This window comes from Nipponia nippon, unplaced genomic scaffold, assembly GCF_047370975.1.
Source record: "Nipponia nippon isolate SJK-2023a ecotype South Korea unplaced genomic scaffold, ASM4737097v1 scaffold_1, whole genome shotgun sequence".
Classification (NCBI taxonomy): Eukaryota; Metazoa; Chordata; class Aves; order Pelecaniformes; family Threskiornithidae; genus Nipponia; species Nipponia nippon.
This window is the reverse complement of record NW_028262290.1, coordinates 120,157,197-120,180,484: the sequence shown is the minus strand read 5'-3', so window position 1 is coordinate 120,180,484 and position 23,288 is coordinate 120,157,197. Positions and strand designations below refer to the sequence as shown.

At 40.7% G+C, this 23,288-nt stretch overlaps 1 protein-coding gene across 5 annotated transcripts in view; it reads left to right on the top strand.

Annotated features, from left to right (window-relative positions):
- The window catches only part of NEK11 (NIMA related kinase 11), a 100,349-nt gene extending 84,863 nt beyond the window's left edge, over positions 1 to 15,486 (top strand). For all 5 annotated transcript variants that reach the window (XM_087733265.1, XM_087732463.1, XM_009471617.2 and 2 more), the window contains one exon: positions 14,526 to 15,486. In XM_087733265.1, coding sequence (XP_087589391.1) covers positions 14,526 to 14,730 — 205 coding nt within the window. In that variant the 3' untranslated portion in view covers positions 14,731 to 15,486. The remainder of the gene's footprint in view (positions 1 to 14,525) is intronic.
- The last annotated feature ends 7,802 nt before the right edge of the window (positions 15,487 to 23,288 follow it).

Sequence of the window (23,288 nt, the reverse complement as noted above, 5' to 3'; positions counted from 1 at the left end):
AACAGAAGTATGAAGGCTTGGAATCAGTGCCATTTTCAGATGCTAGCAGCAATAAATTCTGATGAGGGAGACTCTTTTGTGTCATGAATTGCTCAGAAAGTAAGCATTTTGCCTGCACATTACAAGTAACATTAATGAAGGAAACTCTTTCATTAGTTCTGAAAAAATGGTAGATTCATGTAAAATAACACGGAGTCTAACAGCAAAAAGACCTTTTAGCCATTTTTAATTGACACACATGAATGATATGGGCTTGCAAACAACTGCAGCAGGACAGTCACTTGACATGATGTGATGTGCTCATTGCTTGAGTCGTTGCAGTGTGCTGCACTGAATGTGCTCTTTGACAGTAGAGGCACTTGCTGTTTGTCAGAGTGACGATTTAGATAGCTTCTACTGTATTCTTGTGCAGGGCTTTATACCTATATTCATGTGAGAGGGAAGTTGTGCTAAAAGTCCTTACAGGAATGTAGAAGGAAGCCAGGGATGTTCTTGAATATGGTAGGTAGGAGTCCTTTGTCTTCTCCTATTTTAAGTAAAAAAAAAAAAAAGCTGAGGGCTTAACCTATAGACAGCCTGATAGTGTTTACGATTCAGTCACCAGCTTCCTTCACTACAGTCACTGAATATTTTCCCTGGCATCTTTTTTCCAATTCCCATTGCACTCTGTTGCAGCATTTTGAGTTGCTGGCCTCTCAGTAAAAGTCATGATAAAATCGCCTGCGACAACAATTTGTAGTTTGTTATAGTTGGTATCAGTATTCATCATAAAGTTTATAGCAGCAGAGATTTAACTTTACCTTTCAAGTTCATTCTCTCTGCAAAAATTTCTGCTTCAGTGCTAAGCATGTTGATGGGATCTTCTACAGCGTTGATAAGAAATCTCTGTTTCTTGAACTAGCTCCCTCAAAGGTTATCATCTGAGCTTTTTCTCATTATGTTCCTTCCCAGCCTTGCATGTTAACAGTGGGAAGTCAAGCAAATATATAAATCAGAGTTGTGTGACTCATATTCCTCATATTGGGATTTTAGGCTGAGGAATCATGTTAGATGCAAGAAACAGGAGGAGCCGTTTCTTGGTATTTTCTGTCCTGGCCATCATCTCATTCTCATGGTGATTCTTGTCCATGGTACTGGGTAACTTGGTGCCTGCCTCAGTCTGAGAAGTTCTACTCTCACATGCTATCCAGACCCAAATTATCTTCACCAGGGAGATCCATAAGGAAAACCTAATGTCAGCTCCACCGATGCTCCCCTGTAGAGACTTTCCAACTATGCATCTCGGAAGAGAACCAAGCTGTTCTTCAAAAACAACTCCTCAAGCCAAAGCTTTTTTTTCGCCATCAGATCAAATTGTTATACCACCTATTCTTTTTTTTTTTTCCCCTGAGGTCCATATGGCTTGTCAAAGTCTTCTTTACAAGATGTCAGAAATTTTGGCAGTGTGCATTGCCTGAAAGATTGGCTTTGTCCCTAAGGAAAGGCTTTAGAAGAGTCATTGTAGCAAACACTACCTTGTTTTCTGCCAGCTTCTGAAAAACTTGGTAGACGAACCCAAAGCTTTCTTCAGGCTTGGACTAACAGCACTGATAGCTTGTAAGAGGCTGAGGACGTCAAAATCTACATTAAAAGGGAGTTGGGTCTCCAACTTGTTTAGATCTCTAGCTGAAAAAGTTTTTCTGCTTCTTTTCAGCTTACTCTATCCTATTCTGAGGCCTTTCTTTCCAAGTTTTTGACCACCTCAGCCACAATTTGACCACAATTAAGGGCCTGACAGAAGCACAGAAGCCTGTGGAAAGTCTTATGATGCATGCTTGACATCTCAAGTCTGTGCAGGGTTTCATGATCTAAAATGGAAAAGTGAAGGTGAGAAGTAAGACAAGTATGTGCAAAAATTTGTGGACGAGAACAAGCCTTATTAGGGGTTTTGGTGCAGTTGGCTATATTCACAATTGCACCTCCCTGTATTATGTAGTATTCGTATCCCAGGTGCCCAGTGAGTGGAGACTTCCCCTTGAAGCTTCTTCAGCACTGTAGTCAAAATTCATTTCTTGGGCTTTGTAAAATGAGGATTTGTGTTTTACAGAGTAAAGCTAGTTTTTGTATAATGGAATAGCTATGGAATAGAATGTATTTCTTGTTCTCTCTTTCCTGAAAATATAAAGAGAAATAAAAACGTAGGAAATGAAGGAAAAAAACTTAGTACAGAGCGTTTTGTGCTCCTTTGTGGAGGTATCCATGAATATATACGATGAGTCATTTTAATAGCCGTGAACTTTAATATGCAGTTTAGAATTCAATAAAATATATGTCAGTAAAAGGAAAAGGCTTTTATGCCCCAAATTTTAAGTAAATTAAAATCCTTTAGCACAGCAGTAAGCACCTCTTAGTCAGTCCCTGAAGTCTTACACACAGCAGCATACCATGATCAGGCAAAAGACTTCATCATCACCTGCTGAGTGTAAGTAAAGCCGTCTTTCAGAAGTCATGGTGAAAAGGCATTTGGTGATATTTTTATTCTGTTCCTGTGAATGCTCATAACACTATTGGTTTAGACTCATGAGCAGTATGCATATATGCTTCTTGTGCTTGTGACGCTGGCATCAAATGCATTGTTTATCTTAAAAATTCAGAAAGAAAGGTCATGCTGAAGTCATTGAATAGGCACTGGATATTCTTTAAGATAAGTAGTCCTAAAAATGCGTAAAGTATAGAAGTCTTTTTGTGCATTTATTTCTGCACATCTTTGAACTATTGGAGTAAAGAATCTGATTATTTGATTTAGTGTTTTATTAGACATTGGGTAGACCTTCCTAACGGCCATCTCTGAGCCTACTGAAATTGGTTTTGTTACTAACATCACTGAGGGCAACTTTAGGCGAAGGCAAAAGCAACAAATATAGAAAAACTAATTGGGTTTTTAGACTTCCATAAAAAAAAATTTCAGTGACATTTTAATTGCCATTGTCATGTTGAAGGTGTCATGTTGTAAACACGCATGAGGAATAAGAGGTCTTCTCACAGACAAAAGACAGAATTGGTAAGGAAGTTTATTGACACTGCCTGAGCTATGACTGTTTTTTGCAGACGAATAGAGGACAGTGTCCTTGAAGGTATTGATCGTGAAACATTTTTGAGCATGAAATTTCCTCTTACACACACGGCACAGTTGTTCTGTTCAACACTCCATTTTCTGGTGATAGTTTCTGTCTGGTTATCCCAAGATATCTTACAGCATAACTATAGCTTTTTGCTTCTCATGAGCTAAGCCAAAATATTACTTACATATCCATCCTCCTTGTTACAGTCTTTCTCACACCTCATTTTTAAAGGCCAGTCTCCATCTCTTAATTGTTTAGGGCCAAATGAACTCACTACAGAAACACATTAAACATCTTAGCCCATGAGTTTCTCTTTCTTTTACTGTTAATCTGTTTCAAGATAATTGCACAGTTACCTTCCAGACCCAGATTTGAAGGTCTAAAGTATTTTGGTTTTGCTGTTTGCTTTACAAGCAAGTGAAGTGAGAATACAGTAAAACTAACTGGGAACACTAGGAGAGTTGAACCCGCCTTGATGTGACCAAGCTGGGAACTTGGTTCTTGGCTCCTGTCAGGGAGAAGTGAGTGAACACTCCCAGCTTCTGCGTTGTTGCTGTCCCAAGGCAACAACTGAGAGAAAAAGTGGGAATGGGTGAATCCTGGGCTCCTCCTGCCTAGAAATGAAGGTGAGTGAGGCAGTGCCTACTGCCCAGAAGCGTAGGAGTCCTCTGCAGCAGAAGCAGTAGTCCCCCCTCAAGGCTGAAGCTGAAGCTGATGGTCTAGTTCCCCAGGCATTTTCCATGAGTCTTCATTCAACTTCTTCCCATTGTCCATGCCTTTCCCCATTTCCACAGAAAAATGGGCTGCCTCTCTTGCTGTCTTGGCCCTGTGTCTCTTATACTGCTTCTCTCCATCCTGCATCTGGGAATGGGAAGAGCACGTCACCTGCCAATGCCATAATTTCAGCAGTTCTTAGCAGCTTTACATTTGTTATGATGCACTTTGAAATGAATATAGAGGACAAACTCGGTAGGTAGCGTGAGTGAGTCTATAAGGGCACAATTAAACTTTTATGTATTTTCTTGGGTTGCTCATCCTGGTGCTCATTTTGGACATTACTTGAACCTCATGTCCAGCCCTTAAAATGAAGTGTAAGATTTTGTGAATTTATGTAGATATGTAAAGAAAACTCAGACTTTTTCAGCTTCTCTGCTGAGCTGCATGTTATAGATCCATAAGCGATTCTGTTATTCTGAATTTTTAAGTTTTTTTTTTAAGTGGACAGAAATGTCCTAATTGCTTTATCACTAGAGAGAGTTTTTATCCAGTTTGAAAATTGCATTCCAGTAGCAAACCACATAAAATTATAAGTATAGACTCACTCATTTTAAAATGTCAAGTAGCCCCAAACACTCAAAACATTAGGAGAATTAGACTAATACATCTTTTTGTTTTGCACAAAAAGCATGATTTCCCTCGTTTCTCGTGCTGTGCATACATAATGCACAGATTGAGCTGTTCAGTTTTCCAGCGCCGTGATTTTGTCAATAGTTTGCAAATGTGAGAATGCTTTCATGCGGCATTAATTATATAGTCTATTTTCAATACGGAACCACTTGAAGAATCTTGACAGTGTTTACTAGATGCATCATTGCAACCTTGGGAGGTTTACAGAGGCACTTGGGAGAAATATAGGTAGGGAATATGCAAAGGGCATTCACCAAACCCTTAACAGGACTGCTGATATTTACTGTTTCCCATACTGCTTCTGTCATCATCTGCTTGCTACTCTAATACTGTGCTTGTCTGTAAGAAAAATCCGTCCTTTTCCTTCTTTTCTTTACCACATTTTTTCTCAATCACCACATAGTGATTTCTTTCTTTTGTATATCTAAGTCATTAAAGTATACATCTCATATTCCCCATGTGGAAGGAGGTGAGCAATGCAGAGTTGGTATCATAAAAAATAGCCCCTGGGGTAACACACCAGCAACTGGGCAACATGCTATCTTGTGTGAAGGAGAGGTTAGCAGACACAAAACACTGCATTTGCCATCACTCCAAAAGGAGCAGCCGCCACTTCTGAGGGTGCAGTAGCATTGGGGGTGGCTCTGTCACAGGTCTGTCTCCTTCTGCAATGAAACTCCTTGCTGAGCAGCTTGTTTGCATGAGATGTTGGTCCTCAGAGTTTGGAGATACCAAACCATCTGTACTATGTTTACAGTAGTACATGTACTATGTTTACATTAGCCAGACATGGCCAAAGATTGTGACAAAACCAGAGGATACTAGTACTTGTAAGGCCTAACCTTGCTCTTAGTTTTAAGGCAACACATTGGACATGTATCTCCATTAACATTTTTCTGCAGGAAAGTAAAAGGACCCGAGAACTGGAAAAATACACTTTAGCTTAATAGCAATTTTTCTGTTTCAGTCATGTTTCAGAGCGAGCTTGGGTTTTATCTTTGTGAATCTACTAGCTGAAACAAATCATTTAGATAGTATATTATGATTGTTATGTTTCTGTAAATGTTAATAGAAATCTTCATTACTCTTTTATATGCCATATTTTCAGGCATCGGGATGTACAATTATTTGATTTTCTGAGAGATTTGAGACAGAGAAATAACAGGGTCTTATTTTGAAAAGTGTTCAGGTATTAAATGTTTACTTTTGGGGAAAAAAATAAAAGGACTTGACCTCTATCTGCCTCTTTAAATGCCTAAATAGCTCTGTGAAGCTTGTCTTGTTTTAATGAAGAGCCAGAAGAAACTGAATGCATAAACCTTTCTAGGCCTTTCTGAAAATCATAGATCTACTGTCCTAGTTGGTAATGGCTTTTCGTTCTTTACAGTATGGTGTAGTCATGGAATTGTATGGCTCTGCCAAAGCATGAATTGGCCTTAGTCCTGTTTTGTGCTATGAACTTTTTCCAGGGCTACAGATGTGGAAAGGGACCTGAAAGAAGCTGTGGACTTAATCCACCTACCTTCAGGCCCCTTCGAGTGGATATAGATGTGAACTAAGCCCAAATGGTTGATGTACAAAACCTTTACACTGAGAGTTACTTGTGTGTATATGTTAGTATCTATTTTTATGTGTACATATATACTTGTCATAACTGGGCATCTCAGGATCCACAGCAATTGTGGGTTTTTTAACTTTTAAAATGTCTTTTTGATTGGATTACTTAAAAGTATTATTACTTTTATGATAGCCTTGTATGGTTGTTTAGCATAGTTCAGTGCTTGAGTGCTGCTTCATCGCTCTCTGTTGCTGTACAGTACACAAGCCCAGCTGAAGGTTTAGTTAGTTAATTACTATGGGGCTTGTGACATTTCTATCAAGAATTGTCCAGCTCCATACCAGCTGACTACATTAATCTCTCCATTGATGCACTTGATGTGTTGACAGCTTTTTAACGAGACAGGTTTATTGGTAACGCAGAAATACATTGTTTTACATCCAATAGTAACATTTAATACAATATGGCTAAAGGCAATGCTTGGATTGAGAAAAAATACATGTAATAATATTTCATATTATGATTGTTTCATTGAAATGCGTAAGTCTGTATCTTTTCTTTTCTCTGATGGGCAAATTGTTAGCTTTATAACTGTCATTTTGGTGTGAGACCCTAAGTCAGGAGAGAGCCCCCCCCCCAAAAAAATTCAAGCCATATAAAAGGAAATCAGCATTAACTCTGAATTACCACACAGCTGAATAAAAGAGATTGCAGTTATATTCTTAAACTCTTATGAGAACTCTATATAAATATTGACTTTTCAGAGACAGCTACTGTATCCTTGCATGCCCACATTCAAAAAGCAGCTGTATATTGTGCTGCTCTTCAGACACATCTGTCTAAAATAAATGCATCGATAAACAAAGCAAATGGCAACAGGTATGTGTTAAATGTGCCTTGATTTTTTGCTTGATCTTGATCAGTGATGCTGAATGAGTTAAACTGATGACTTTTCAAAGGGTCTCTGTATGCCACGACACTGTTAAAAACCAGGATGTTGTTTAAAATAATTTTGGCAGGACTAGGAAATCTCAGAATGTGTATAAAGAAACTGCAGCCCAGGGAAGTGTGTTTCAGGTAATTCTTCATGGACACTAAATGGTATCATTTTCACCTGTCTTACCTCCTGAAGAATAGCTCTATGTAAGCAAACTTGTTTCCTCTCTCATTTTTAGTACTGGCAGTAAATTTGTTAATACAGAAAGACTTTAAAATTGCAATATTCAGGTTTGATTTAAATGACCATGTTTTGTTGTGGTTTTTTTTCTTTTTTTTTTTTTCTGTGGGCAAAACTAAAAAGAAATTCCTCTTATGACAAACTAGCGGCTCTAAATTCTAATTCCGCTTCTTCCAAGAGCAGATGTCAGCTTCAATTCCTATTTTACAAATTCATTTATCTCAGAAAATGAAATGCATGGAAAATATTATTGTTGATATTTCTTCAGCTGTGTGTCTGCAGCTTTTAATAATAAGATCCTTCTTAGCTCATGGGAAAACATGTCCTAAATATGCTTTAGATTTTGCAGGTCTTTGAAGTAGGACATCAGAGAGATTTGTTTGCAATCAAATTAAGGTGCTTTAATTCAGGAATTATGAAGTAATTAAGGATGAATTATGAAAATTATCATTGTGTCTTCAAGTGAAGACATTTTCATTCAGCAGTAATATGATGAAAGTCAAAGTCCATTGCGGCTTGAAGGTGAAGGTAAGGGCTAATATTAGCAATTCAGATTTTCTTTTACTAGCTTTTATATAATAATTATTTCAATTTCTTTTTTTTTTTTTTTTTCTTAATTACCCTTTTTCTTAGACTTTACCATACTTTTCACATTCCCAATGTTGAACAGCTGGTATTGCCCTACCTTTAGAAATAAGTTCCTAAAAACTAAATCATGGAACTTATAATGTGCTTCTCCTAGCAGATGTCTACGGGTCTTTATAGAGCAAGAGACAAGCTTTGCTGCAAATGCAGTTTTGAACCCAGAGCAGTTTCTTTCAAGTTTCAGGGAAGTTTTAATCATTCATAGTCAGTAATGCCAACATACCGAATGACAGGAAGATAACTTGAGAGGAAAGGGACCTTTTGTGTTGTAACTGAGATAAACCTGTTTGTTTACTGAACCATGGGATGCTGTAGCAGATATCCTAAGATTTTCTGGTACAGTTAGAAAACAATATTTTGTATGAGATCAAAGATATGTAATTTCCTGATTCTTTTGCAGAGTCATTTCAGGAGATAAATGTAACAATCTTTTTCACCAAGATTCATGTTGTTACTGGTTAGTTGCAAAGTGGCATGATTGTACTCTGTTTTAAAGAGAAATATAAGGTTAATTAATGCTTAGAAATAGCATGTTCAGGGACACAGCAGAATTGGATTTATTGATGGGAATCCTAAGTAATACTGCTGGACTCCACGGGGATACCCTTGAGTTAGGGAGAACAGAATTTAGTGACATCTGCTGAAATTATTCTTTCAAATATTCTTGCACTTGCTTTTATGCCTCCTGAGCCCTAATCATAACAGATTTGCCCCCTACTTTACAATATGCTTGTTGGTGTAGGATGCAGGCGGCCTGGCTGCATCCAAAAGGTTAAATAAATGCCCACTGGAACGGATATTCCATGTCCAGAAAGCTTCTTTTTTAAGGTTTACATTGAGGTAGCTGTGAGTTACATTAGCATTTTGAAATAACTGAATTTTCTGTGGTTGGCTTAGGAGCCGTGTGATTGTTGCCTGCTATGGCAGAGGTGAGAAGTTATTGCTGACACCTGATCCAGAGGGACTTTCACGTTGTTATTCCGATGTGCTCAGTAGTGACTTGTGCAGAGCGCGGTGATTCGGCAGCTGCAGAGCCTCTCCTTGCTCCCGAGCACGGACCACACCACAGCTCCCCGGAGGCACTAGTGACAACTCGGTGTCTGCAAGCAAAAAGTGCTGCTTCCCTTTGGGGGTGGATGAGGGAGAGCAGAATGGTTTTAAATGATAGTCGCTATCATGCCGAATGACATTTGAAAGTGAGAAGCTGAAAACCCCCTTAGCTGCTGATTTGTGTCATAGTTATCCTTCAAGGCAGGCAATGACAAGCTGTTGAGAGATATTAACCCAGCTGCTAATGCCCACGGAGGAGCACAAACTTAGGCATTAATCTTGTTTTTTGGCTTTTGTCACTGTTGCATGAGGGTAGGTGTATTGTAATTGATTTCCAGACCAGAAAGGAAATGTTAATATGTAGCTAGTAGCAGAATAGTCAAAATAAAGACCCGCGGGATAATAGAAAATTCTTTGTTCACCCAGGGAAAGATTTACAACTTCCTCAGCCAGTTGAGAACACAACATTATTATATTGTCAAATTTCAGTAATTTTGCAATGATGCGTAGGAAATCAGCTGCAAATCACCAGATAGCCTGATAAATTCATTTGGGCCCAGATCCACTAAATGACTTGGAACATTTTTAGACACCCTGAGTATAAAATTGCTGTTCTCAAGGCTCCTATTTAGCTCCCCTCTAGTGCTGGCAGTGACTCAAAGCAGTAAGTGCCTATGATTTTGCTGATATTCATACTGCTTCTCACATGCTCAGAAGTGCCTTACCCTTGATAGAACCAGGACCCTATCTCATGCCCAAACCCCATCATTATCCATAAATCAGATATCTGTCTGTCTCTATGGCCTTTGGGGCTTGTTCCAGTTAATTTTCTCTAGGTGTGGATTGTGTGCTGCACGAAAGCTAGCAGCAAGAGGCATTTTGTTTCATACCACAGCTTCCATGGATGACTGGCAATATCTGCTGTCCAGCCAATATGGTGGTGGTCGCAGCATGCCTCCAGGCTATGGATGTCCCCAGCCCTGTGCCTTCTCTCCTGGAGCATTGGGACTGCTCTCTGCAGCCAGGAGGAGTGAGGGAAGTTGGGCTCACTGTTGAATCTCTTGCAGTTTGCAGTGGGAAAACACACTTTCTGGGCACTCAGTTACACGTGGCAACCCTTATTTCAGTCCCACGGGCTGAAGGACTCCGAGGACTGCTCATACTATTTTGTTCAGGGACTGTTTCATGCAAATAACATTTGCACATACCTCCAGTGTTATCCTTGGTCCCCAATCTATCCAGCGTTATCCTCCATCATTGCTCATTCTCTTCTGGCCCAATACATCTGCTTTCATACAGATCAGAATGAAAGCGAAGGAGAGTCCTTCATCCCCCAGTCTGACTGGTAATTATGGTACTGCTTTGGGAGGTGGAGGTTTGAATCTCCTTCTACCCCCAGGTTTCCAGCTCTCTGGGTGAATGCTCTAACCGTGGACCCTGGGATAAAAGGGGACAACTGGGTACCTGTGTGGTCATGTTGAATTGCTGCAAGTCCTGGGTGGACAGAGGTGATTCCCAACTTTACTAAAGCCAGGCAGGTGACAGATTTAGGATATGCCTTTCTTCAGTTGTGGTGGGCTGTCATTTTGGGTGGATGCCTTTCTGGGCTGCCTGCGTTATACAGGGAGCTTCGGGTTCAACCACAGAGCTGTGAATTTCATTGCATGAATGAGATGCTTAAAGGTTAGGAAACACAGTGCTCAAATGCCAGCAATGAATCCCTCCGTGTATCTAAGCCTTTGTAACAGAGTGAAACAAAAGAAAGAACGATCTGAGATATGACATTTAAGCACATCAGTGTATATCATCCCGGGTCAGACCCTTGGATGCTAGAGCTTGATGTAACTCTTTTGATTTCAGCATAATGAAAAACAATTTAGGGCGGTGTGGGATGGGGTTCTGGCCCCCAAAGCTTGTCAGAGTAATGAAATCCCAGATGTCAGGTATCCCCTTTTCTTGTGTAGTCTTGGCTGAGAAAGAGATGATGGCTCATCTCTGGGGGAAAATAGTGAGTTTGTAGGTAAGTGAGCTATAAGATAGCACAGACAGTAAATGCCAGTAAATTAGAAAACATGGCCAAATGGGAATGTAAATGGGCACTCAGGGCTTGTTTGGTGGTAAGCCTTTTAACCATTTCAATACTGTAAATGCACGTGTCCTGTATTTCATGTGAAATAGAAGTAACTGTAAACAGAAAGGCAGTGCAAAATCCATAATTGTGCCTCTGTAGGACTTCACAGGGATGGAAAAATATCCCCTAGCACAGGATCCGGGCCATAATGTGCAAAACTCTCTTTCCAGGAAGCCACTTCCCCCCTCCCTCCATCAGGATGATAGATTGACTCAGTAACGTCTGTTTGACATTTACTGTCTTAGATCCCACACTTCTGCCTCTGTGACAGAAAATGCATGATCTGGTAGCAGACTCACATTAATGCAGCTCTCAAGGCCAAACAGAGCCTGATGTCTTCTTTTGTAAAAGCAGGTTATAATTTTTGTTACCTACCCCTTAATTTTCAACCTATGAACATTTTTCCCCTAATTCTATTGTATCAGCCATTATACAGATTAGCTGATTTGCATGCTCTGCCAAGCTTAACTGAAAAGATTCAAGTCTGCAGGTCACATTTATTAGCAGAAGCAATACTCTGGAGGTATGTGTTTGCTTAATTTTTCATCTTTAAATAGACAGGACTGCCAAAAAATTAAACATACTTGTCTAAGAGGGAGAGAGGAGTCAGTTAAGGCATTGGTGAAGTAGCAGTGGTTTCAAAATAGCTTGTCATATATTGATTTTTAACTGTTGGAGAGAAACACTGGGATATTTCTGATGAAGTTCCGTGAAGAAACGTACGTTATTTGCCAAACAAATTCCTACTTAGCTTTCTGCGGTAATCTGATCCCCAGATTTCCAGTGTCTGAGAATTAATTACTTCCAACAGTTTTAGTTTTCCCCTAAACAGCACTGTTGATAGAAATAAAAGGGCAGTTTCTAGTTACGAGAAGCAGGACTGAGTCAGGTCTGGACGCGCAGAGATTCCAGCTTGGCCCTGTGGCTTCTGATCCTGGGTCTTGGCTTTCTCTGCCCCAAGTGTCCGATCCGCCTCTGTGTCAGGAACCAGCAGGAGCGGTAATGTGTAGCCAAAGGGGGATCACAGCTGGGTATGACTGAGCTGCGGAAAAGCAGTGAGAGCAGGGGGGATGTGAGAAGAAGTGTTTCCTCCTTGTGAGATCAGACCAGTCATCTAGGATATCCTTCAGGCAAAAATACCATCTTAGATGTATCGTCCATTTTTACCAGCAGTAGGTCCTACTACATATAACAACAGGATTTTTCTTATATGCTAATAAAGTGGTTCTGTATTACTGAGGAAACCGCATACTTTCATATGAAATGGAGTTTGAGAAACAATAAAGTAAAATTCTTCGCAACGGTTTTCTAAGAATGGAGGAATATACATAAGGTGGAAATTTTACTGGCTTCAATCTCACTATAACGATGTCGTTCCTCAGCAATAACAGGATGACCACAGATGAAAAGCAGCTACCCCTTTAGGTGAATTATGCTATCGGGTTAGAACAGTTGGCCTTGCCCTGATGTTAGACGTGTAGCAAAATCAGCACAAAATCAGAAAAAAAACCACAACTGGTGTATGTGATGTTGTTGGGGGGCAGTGTGCAAGTTTAACCATTTAAACTGCTTTTGGGAAGTCTTGTGAGTGCTCCCTCTGAACCCGCGTGCAGAGTATGAGAGTGCTAAGCCTTAATGTTGGCACCAGGAGACAGCTCTGATCCCTTTCTCTACTCCTGTACAGCTCAGAAAGGGCGATCCCTGGCATGGTCACAAGCCAAGCATGTCCCAGCTCCCTGCTGCCATTTGCCCCCGGCGCTGGCCGTGGAGCCTACTGCAGGCAGCCTGAGCCCAGGGCCACGGGCAGCTCCCCGCGGGCAGTGGGCACTGCCCTGTAGGCAGGAGCATGTGCTCTGCTCACGCCTGAGGCCGTGCCGGCAAGCACGCTGTGTGCAGAAGTGGGGAGCAGCTCAAAGCCCCCATCAGAGACAGTACAGACTGTAAATACTGTAAAGGCATGCTAATCATTTATAAATAATAGGCAGCTCACTGCTGGGGTGATAAATGAGGCAGTTCCTGACCTGGGACAACTCTGGGGGCCATCCTCTCAGTTTTCCATAGTCTAAAATTGTAGAAAGCAGTGTGTGACAGAGACTCAGTGGAAAGGGAACATGACCACAACTATTCAGGATGAAATTTTGGAATACTATACGGTTCACTTCCTAGTACCTCCTTTTTGTCTAAAAGAATTACCACCAAGCAAAGTGTTAAGGCATCCAATGTTTTAACATGCTAGAGACACAATATGTGTAATGCTTAAGAAATATGTGAGAGCATTAGAATCTCAGATACTATTAGTTTATTTTAGTATGGAAGAAAAAATTGTCAGAGAAACCTTGTTCAGATATGCTGAGAAGCTTTATTGAAGAGGTCTTCATGCCACGATGGATTTCCTGAAAACTGAATGGTCGTCTCACCTAAATACACTTGAAATCCTAGCAAAATGCTAGTAGGAGGAAAGGCTGCTTACCACAACTTTACCTAACCAAAATAAGACATTTTTTAGTGCATATTGCAGATGTTCCTGAAAGGTGATCCCAGTCAGTCCAGCTCATATCTAACTAAGTGAAGGGCGTCATCACCCCTAAAATGTGCAAGTCTGTCAATAAAAGACAATCAAATCTCAACTGCTCCAACATATAAAAATTTAGTGAAAGAAACCAACACAAATCCTGTGGCAGATGTGTGCAGAGCGGACAGATAGTGATATGCTGAAGGAAAATTACTCCCATATTTTCATCAAAATATTATGAACTCATCACTGAGTGGAAAATTTTATGTTATCTATGGCTTGTGATACATGAATTTAAAGATGTTTACTTTTAGAAAAAGAAGTGCTGTTCATTGTCATGGATCTTCTTTATAAATCAACATTAAGATCCTGTGAGTCTATTCTTCGTCACTGAATTACAGATCTATCTTCTGATAAAAGGAGAGTGCTGTAGGAAAAGAAAAAAGTGTCAGTTAGCTCATGCTGGGCTTGTACAATGGTTTCCTTGTTATTTGATAAAAGCTAAAATAAAGCAATGAATCCTGAAATGTGTTTGTTCACATAAAATGCCACTGGTGTAGTGCTGACTGGGGTTGCTCCTTCTGGTTTTCATGAAATGCAGAGGCAATAATACATGTGTGTATACCGGGCTTGCTGTAGATAAAATGGTATGTCGGATTCAGCATGGAAAGGAAGCTTGGTTTGTAATGACGACGATGGCCATGCTTCACTATGACTTTATGGCCGGGTTTTTACTCCTGGGCTCTTTGTATAACAAACAATCATAGAGAAATTCCCCAGGAAACTTTAGGTCCTTGTACTGTCAGACAAATAAGGTGCATCATTATATCATTTTAATCAAAAGTAGCTACAACATTTAGAAAAAATCAGTACTAGTTATTGCTTGTATTAATACATAATGTAAATTAACTTTTACTTGACCTTTATGTAATATTTGTCCCCAGATCTGCCATTGGGAAGCTGGGAGCAGAGGTGTTTGAGGCCGTGTACAGCTATCTCAAGCAAGCCAGACAGCAGAATGCCAGTGAGGAGGAGATCAGGAGACGCCTGGAGAAAATGGTTTCTAGAGCAAGCGATTGCTTTGAAGTGGATCAGCTTCTCTACTTTGAGGAGCAGCTACAGGCTTCAGAAGCACGTCTTCAGCTGTAAAATGTGTGTCAGTAACAGCACTGGAAATGGCAAGGAGGAGTGAAAGTGATGAGCTGCCTTCTTTAGGCCAGCAAGCAAGTACGGGAGGTATTTAGAGGAAACTGATGAAGGTAACGTAGTCCATAAGCATGTGGGTAAACTCCATTTGAGAATGCAGACCGCAGTGAGAAGTGGGTAAATACAGTATAGATTACAGGGGCAGGCAGAAGAACAAACGTTTGTGACAGTGGAGGGGAGGATTCACCATTACCAGAGTCCCGTTTTTCGCCACTTAGGGCATAAAGGAAGGTGTTCTCCTGGGCCGTGGCCAGGCGTCAGTCCTGCACTCAGAGCACCACTGGCAAAGCTGCCTCTGGTGGAAATGGTGCAGGATTAGACTCCAGCTGCTGTTGATTCCTGTGCTAACTGGTCCTCATGATAGTTGAGCCCATATGTTTTGTACTTTGGCAGATTTACCCTTGAACACATATGTACGGCTACTCAACCACTAATTGTCTTGTTATTATTCATTGTTCAAAAGGACTGCATTTAATCTGGGTGACTTTCCAAGGAACTGTGAAAAAGATGCATACATGCATATTTATATACATATATGCATACTCGCATACACAGAGATAGGTATGTATATCCACAGAGGCAGAAAGATGTCTGACCATACACCGTATGTGTGTGCATGTATAGAGACGGAGACATGAGGCCAGAGCTACAGCTGACTGTGGTAGCTAGGAATCCTTGCTGCGACTTCAGAGTTTTAGATCAAATTCATTGTACACAGCTGGAACAATAAACTGACCTTTTTGGCTTGCACATGGTTACTGTTAATGTTTTTTTCTTAGTGTTTATGCTCCGTTCTTCATATGCATCACGCTTTTGCCGATTTCAACTGTATATCATGCTCTGATTATATACCTGATGTTTTCCTTCTACTCCTTCCTTCTTTATTCTGCATTCTGAGCTCATTCATCCATCTGTGTAAAACATTAAAGGATAGCAAAGTGGTACAATCTATAGAGGAATCTAAAATGAATTCTGGACCAAATTAATTTTAGGCATCGAGCTGTTATCATAATCCTTATGTTTCCTGCTTTTCTGCCACAATTCTTAAAGGACTCAGGGACTGAATTAAATAAATGAAAAGAAATTCATAATATGAATATCAAAAAACATTGCTATTTGACCTGAGATGAATTATTCACAGCTAAGGATACTGGTATTGATAGTAAATTAAACAGTGCTACTGATCCGTCTTTGTGACATGCTTTGAGACTCAAAGGGAAAGGTAAGTAGAGTCATCTTAATCTATCTCAGGAGCAACAAAAACTGAGAAAGCAAAGGACATGCCCAGCTACAGAAGATACGGCATTATACTTCCAACTCAAAGTAATAGGAGATTCTGGCATGTATGATTTCAGCTTTTATTTGGAATACATGATGTTGCAAACTGGATCCACCGTGATGTTCACTGAAGTAGGGAGGCTTTTTTTTTTTCTTCTATGTGGTAGTTCAGATTCCATAGGTGGACAGACAGTTTGAAGCATAGATTCTCAGTCAGGTTTCAATCTCTTTCGTGTTATTTCTTCTTATACTTACACTCCCCAGCCTTCTCAATGTTGTGTCTGTATACCTGCTTCCATATTTTTTGCACATGACTTCATTTAAGACCATTTGAAAACAGAAGTGCCAAAGTCCAAGATACAGGAGGAGGGCTTGGATGTTTCAGGGACTAAAAAGTTCACAAAGCAAACAATAAGTAACTAACACGTGGTGAGAATAAGGTCAGAGGGAGATAATCTTGACTACTGCACTCACCTCTGGCTGTGATTCAAAGCGGTTTATCACAAAAACTTCAGAAACAGCCTCTGTAAGCAGTCAATTCCTTTTTATTAATGACAAACACCTCATCAGACTTTTTTCGTGCAGCATGCAAGAAAAAAAAAGCTGCATAGGAATGGGTCAGGCTCTCTAAGGCAGTCAAGCACTAGGGAGATCATTAAAGGGCAACCCTTAAAGCCCAGAAAACATGGTTTAGCAATGCAAATTGCCCTTAGGGAAATGGTTGCTCTCTGATGAGCAGTACTTTTGCTTGTTGCACACGAAAAATGAAATCAAAGTGCCTTTTACAGTTACTTCAGTTGCTTTCTTCTCTCTGCAGGATATGACCGTCGAAGCACATGAAGATCTGGAGGTTACCGCTTTACTAGTTATATGCTTGAAACTATGCTTTGGTTTTGGTTTTTCCATCAATCATACTACAATTAGGCAATGTGGTATACATATTCAACTCAGCAGGAAACTTCTTGTCTTTCAACTGTAGTAAAAGCACAGAGATAAATCCCATGGATTTGGAAGAAATTCTTACATCACTGTTTCTTTTGAGGGTCACTTCAGAAAGGTGTTAGGTTGTATTATATGCCTTTGTCTCTAGTCTCATTTTCCAATGAAACCCTACCTTTTTCAGATCTCATCCCTTCCAAAATTCTCAGCAAATTGTTGAGTTTGAAATTGCATCATCCAGACCAGGACCAGCTCTTATTTTAGAGGCAATGAGGTCTATTCCCACCAGAACTTGATAAAACTCAATGAATTTGTCTTTAGTCATTCTGCCTTCTGTACCCTGGGGGAGAATATGCATCAGGAGTTCCATAGTTGGCTTTTGGTTTGGTTTTCCTGGTGTTTAAAGGCCTCAGAGTATTCTCCTGCACTTGTGCAGCTGCACAGTAAGTAGCCTTCAGTGGGGATTTTGTGTGCTATCATCAAGCTTGCAGAGATGGGCATGTGGGTATATAGAAACAAAGTTACAAGGTCCTTTTCCAGACAATTCCCATATTTTTCTGTTTTCCAACATATAACTAAATAGTATCATCATGTTAGTATTATCTTGATAATGTATAACCTGCACTGTTCTTGTTTTGCATGATATGGTTATCATAAATCTTTGTTGTGTTGTACATGTGCGCACAAACACACACATCTTCTGTCAAATTTTCTCTTGAGGTCACCACTGACTAAAAATCCACTGATCCTGAATATTTCAGACTAAATAGATAAATGAAGATTTTATAAAAATGTATATAGACACATGAATCAAAAATTGTGACAGAGAACAGCTTACACACCCTGGGGTAGAGAGGCTGGTGCCATAGTGCCAGATAGACTGTCTCTGCTGAGCTTAGGGCAGCTGCATTTGATACAGTGGTATGAGTATTAAAGTTAACAGCGTTTATTGAGATGTCATGGTTATAATCTCTATATATGGTTATCAGATTAATTATTTTTCTGTGATCACATTTAGTATAAAAAGAGAGTAGTAAATTTTGAATTGACAAAAAAAGCATGGTACTGAATCCTTAGAGATCAGTAGGTCCTTAGAAATGCAGAAAGCCTCAAGGAAGCAGGAGTGGTTACTAATCATAAAGTCCACTAAGCAATGGTTGAGCCCAGTCAGGCTTTTAAGAGGCCTTACTCTTTCATGAACAGGTGAATCTACAAAGTGCAGAGTCCTTTTCTAACCTAATAAAGCCTTGATGGAAGGAGAGAAACAGATTAAATTCATTACATTATCTATTAGACAAATTCAATGACTCGACATAAAAGAAAAAGAAATCTCTTCTTAAAAGATCAGATCTTCTCTGAGATACATTTCTGTTTTCAGTTTTATTCTGCTTGCTGGGGGAAAAGGGATTAAGATGAAGAAAAGACTAAGTCCTTGTCTTTTACATATGAAATGTATTTCATATGTGAAAACACAAACAAAATACAAGCAAGTTCATTTCGAGCAAAATCCCATTGCTGGTGGTCATTAGTAGAAATCTAAAAGGAAGGAGGAGGATTGTTAGTATCATGGATCTTCAGCGATAAAAAAGCAACAGAGCTGCTGGAAGTGAATGTGAGGAAATAAATGTAAAGACATTAGATTGCTGTGGATAGGGCTTCATAAAAGGTCCCATTTGACCTACATATCTGTATCAAAAGCTTCACAAGCATTAGGCAACCTTGCTGCTTTTTTATTGACTCTCCTAAAAATGCTACAAGCCGTATTACTTGATGCAGAGATATTGCACACAAAGGAAGTGAGGTGAGTAATTATTTAATGCTTTTGGGCCTTGAACCTGGTAAAAAGGTGCTTGAACTATAAAGGGGAAAAGAACATTTGATTTTTTTTGATAAGAAGTAAAACTGTCAACACCTTGCCCACAGCTGGATTAGGAGGCAGACCAATTATATTTGTCACAGCAAACAAAAAGTAAGTCTTTTCTTAGAGGTGACTGGCCTGCCAGATAATCCCTAGAAGGCATCAGAGTCCCCTCTCTATAAGATGAATTAGAGGTTTCCAGTGTCTGAAAATCCTGCCTGCATGAAAGGATCATTCTTCCTACAGGTCCTGGCTCTGTCGGTGCCTTGTGTCGACCAGCTCCGAGGTGCCCTCAGGGCCAAACCCCAAACCTGCAGCTAGCAAGGCCAGAGCTCACCCCCAACCACTGCTGGCTCTCCAAGTCCACATGTAACTGGGGTGATGGAGCATCAAGCAGATAGACAGGTGGAAAAAAGGTAGAAGGCAGCAAAATAGGCTTACAGATAATGCTAAGGCTGACCTTTCAGTGCACTATAGGTGCAACCAGTGTTATCTGAAGGAATTTACTGGGCAAGAAAAGAAAGGCTCAAACAGGAGATTCATTTGGAGACAGGAACAATAGGCATGTAGGCATACTTGATTTCATATTTTGTTTGTAATTGTTCACAACACATCATAACCTGAAAACCCTTTGGTCTGTCTCCTCTGAAAACTATGTTTTTCAGGCAAGATAGGTCCAGCAGAAAGTTTTCTGCAGATGATTATTGGTAGTAAGTAGAAGTCTCATGAAAATACCGTCCCCAACTGCTGATTTGGCTGATGATCATTACTGCTCAGGAATATGACTGCCTTGATGATAACTCTACCCAGATGTACTGGGTATATGTACATAAGAATAAGTGGGAACAGCAAAGGCAAATGTATTTATATACAGACTTGTCAGGGACAGGGGGTGGGGAAGGGATGGAATAGGAAGAAAAGGGTTGTACGTTCCTGCCTCTTACACCTTCTCCTCATATACATAATTTCCGCACCCAGTCCTAGTTATTTTTGTCACTTTTTTATGGTTGGGGGAATGAAGGGAGGGTGAATGGTTTTCTGAAGGCCACTGAAGTATCTGGAATGAGACCAGGGGTGAAATCCTAGCAGGAAACCTTGACCTCAAGTCCCAGTGGTCAGAGCAAGAGAAGACATGCAAACACTTTGGGTTTCATACAACTATGGGTCCAGTTTTCTTTTATCTGGATTGTAGTATGTCCATCATGGCTGGAAAGATAATTAGTATTTACAGATAATTTGCCATGTTAGCTCTGCAGACAGGTTTCAGTCTTGAATTGTTGACAAATGGTTAGCTACAGCCACCTGATTTTCAGTATTCCCACACTGTGTAGTTGGTCACTACCCCATCAGCTCAGGAAGCAGAAACCAGCTCATGGGAATAAACTTCCCAGCAGAAAAATCAGTTGAGGAAAACAGACCTTGGGTCAACTGGTTTAAAAGTACACCTCTTGGGTGAATATTTATCCATTCCGCTTGATGACACCTGGCCAGAGATTCCCAATGTTTTGCAACGTGCCAGAAATGCACACATTACGACTATCATCCCACAGACAAAATGAGCTTGGTGTTATTGTAATCTTTATTAATACATGGCTAGCTGTTATCAAAGTACAAAGGCAGTGGTGTGCAAACAACAAAGAATAATACTTCCAAAGAAAAATGGCAAATGGAAGGGGAGAAGGTTACTCTACTCTACTAATTAACTGTCCTGTGTATCAATATATTTTCACATTTAGAATCTGCAGTCTGCCTTAGGGAGCCTGAGAATGTTATACCTCTGTATATGTATCTATATAGAGAAAAGAATTGTGAATCTATCATGAATTGTCTGTCTATATCTATCATCTGTCTCTACATCTACACATGCACACACACACACACACACACATATATACTCACATAGGTATGTATATATCCCTATGCACAGCACATCACCGAATCTTCAAGAATACCTTTTCTCTCTTGATAAACAAAATGACTGCCAACTGCTCAGAAAAATTCTTACAAGCAGATAGATGCACAGCTGAATGCACCTTGAGGGGAAAAAACCCCAAAGTCGTGAACAGCTAACTGCACCAGGCACTGTACAACATGGCCCGAAGGCAATCCCGACCTCAGAGACCTCACAGCTGAAGTACCAAGCAGGAAGACGAGTGGAAGATGGCTCAGAGAAGTAGCCTGAACATGTGTAGCAAAAGGCAACAGGCAGCCTACAAAGTGGAGCACTCCTCTTCTTCATCGCCTGACACTGTGCCAGGCAGTCAGCCGCGGTTTGTAGGTACCGGGGGAAGGCAAGGCATAAAGAACGATGCAATATTTAGTGAGAGGTGAAATGAGTTTTAATACAGAAAACCATTATTTCATGAAATATGACTCTGTGGCTCTGCAAGCAAGTGTGCAGGTGATGGACTATCGATGAGGTGATTCTGTGCCAGAGCTTTATGCCCCAGAGGTGACTGAGTGCTATGAACAAGCTGGGAATCTGTGAATTGATCTGCTCCCTCCATTGCTATCTGCCAAACCCTCAGGGCCTGCCTTATTGTACCATGTCATGCTGATATTCCCTTGGGCTGTATTATTTCCCCTCATTGTCTCTAATGTGAATTCTATTTTAGTTTTTTTCATATCGAAGCCTCCTTCTTCTGGCAGAGGCCACTATATTGATCTGCATCTGGGGTCAGCAGTGTGAGGGTAGTCTTAAATAATGCATTGGGATTTGCTCCCTTTGCTCTCAGTGAGCTCCAGTGAAATGCTCCTTAGAACTGCTGTGGAGCCTTCCTAGCTTGAACTGTCACAGTTATCTTGTCTTGTCCTCTCTCCTCCCTGCCTCCTCAAGGACAGAAAGCAAAGCAAACTCAAGATGCTCAGAGTCTGGAGAACAGATGCTGTTGTTTATTGTCCAGAGGCAATCCTTATAATCAAGAGAGGCTGCTTCTCTTCTTTTGTAAGACAATTTTTGGGTGTGAGCATTATTTTATTGATGCCTTTATGCACCTGACAATCAGTGGCAGGCTCTTGCCACCCTATCTCTGCCAGCGAGTTTTTTTTCCCACCTCAAAATGAAGCTTGCTTGTTTTGAATGCTCTTTTGGCAGGAGCTTGGCTCCTGATGCTGACAGCGAATGCTCCTGACTCCCTAGAGGTCTGATTTTGCCAATTACTCATGTTGAGAAGCGTGTCCTTCTGCAAGCTGTCTTGGCAACTGGGAGCTGTGTTTCTGGGAGGGGGTGCTATTCAAGCCAGTGTGAGGGCGTTAAAGTGGTCCTTATATCACCTGAGGAGGACAGGGTGCCTCAGCCCCAGCCAGGGAGCAGGGTGGGACCGGGGGCAGCCAGGGCAGCCCCAGCCCCGGGGCATCTCCCCGGTGCTGCTGGAGGAGCCCCAGGGGTTTGCTGCACCCGAGGTGGGTGTCCAGGAGGCAGCGGAGCACTCGTGCATGGGCTGGGAGGCTCACGGACACTTCTGGATTCACATTCACATCGCGCTTGCTGTTTCGAGCTAATAGTGCGGTGAGGAGATTCACGGAGAGCAAGGAAACTAACTCTCCTGAAGACAATGAGTCTCCAGACTACCTAATGACTACTTAATGAGTGTCTAAGCACTGCACCATTATTGAATTTTAATTGCCTTCTTTCTGGCTTTGTGCTATAAAATGAAAAAGGAGCAAACACTACATGTAATGAGGGTGGATGATTAAAAAGTAATACCTAAGAGACACCCAGGCGTTTGTGGAAAAGACCACAAGCATAATGTAACGAGAGAAAGCACTGCTGCTGTGTGCCTGCCACCTCTTTGGGTAAAAAGTACATTTTTACAATTGTTAAAAATTGAAGTTGTTTTCAGCATGATCTGGCAGAAAAATAGATTACTGTGTATCAGTGAGGTAATTAAAGTTGCACTGAATGAAATACTGGTTAGTTACCAATGTATGGAAAAGCCAATCCACATCACCAGGTCAGTGCAGATGGGCTTTTCAGAGGTTACTCTTTAGCATTGTGCCCTTACTGACGTCTGCTTAGATTATTTTTCACCGTATTGAATGAACATGCATTACTTTGAGCAGCACACAGCAGGAAGGCCCAAATGAAAGGAGACAAAATGAGCCCTAAATCCCTCACACATTTAAACACGTGCTTAGCTTTGAGTGCCAGCCCCACTGCTGCACAATTGCCAGGGGAGCAGGCAACACTGGTCTGTAGTACCGAGCGAAACACAGCACAGGGACTTTTTGCTCATACAAGAGGTAGGTCTTCAGAGCTTGAAGCAACAAGCATTCAGACATCTGAGAAGACCTCCAACCACTGGAGATCTTGACAGTGCCACAGCCTAGTGGTCCAATCAGTTGAACTAAATTAATATAGATTTATATAGTCAAAAGATAAATTAAATTTAATTAAAATTTACATAGGTTGAGTCCTATAAACAGA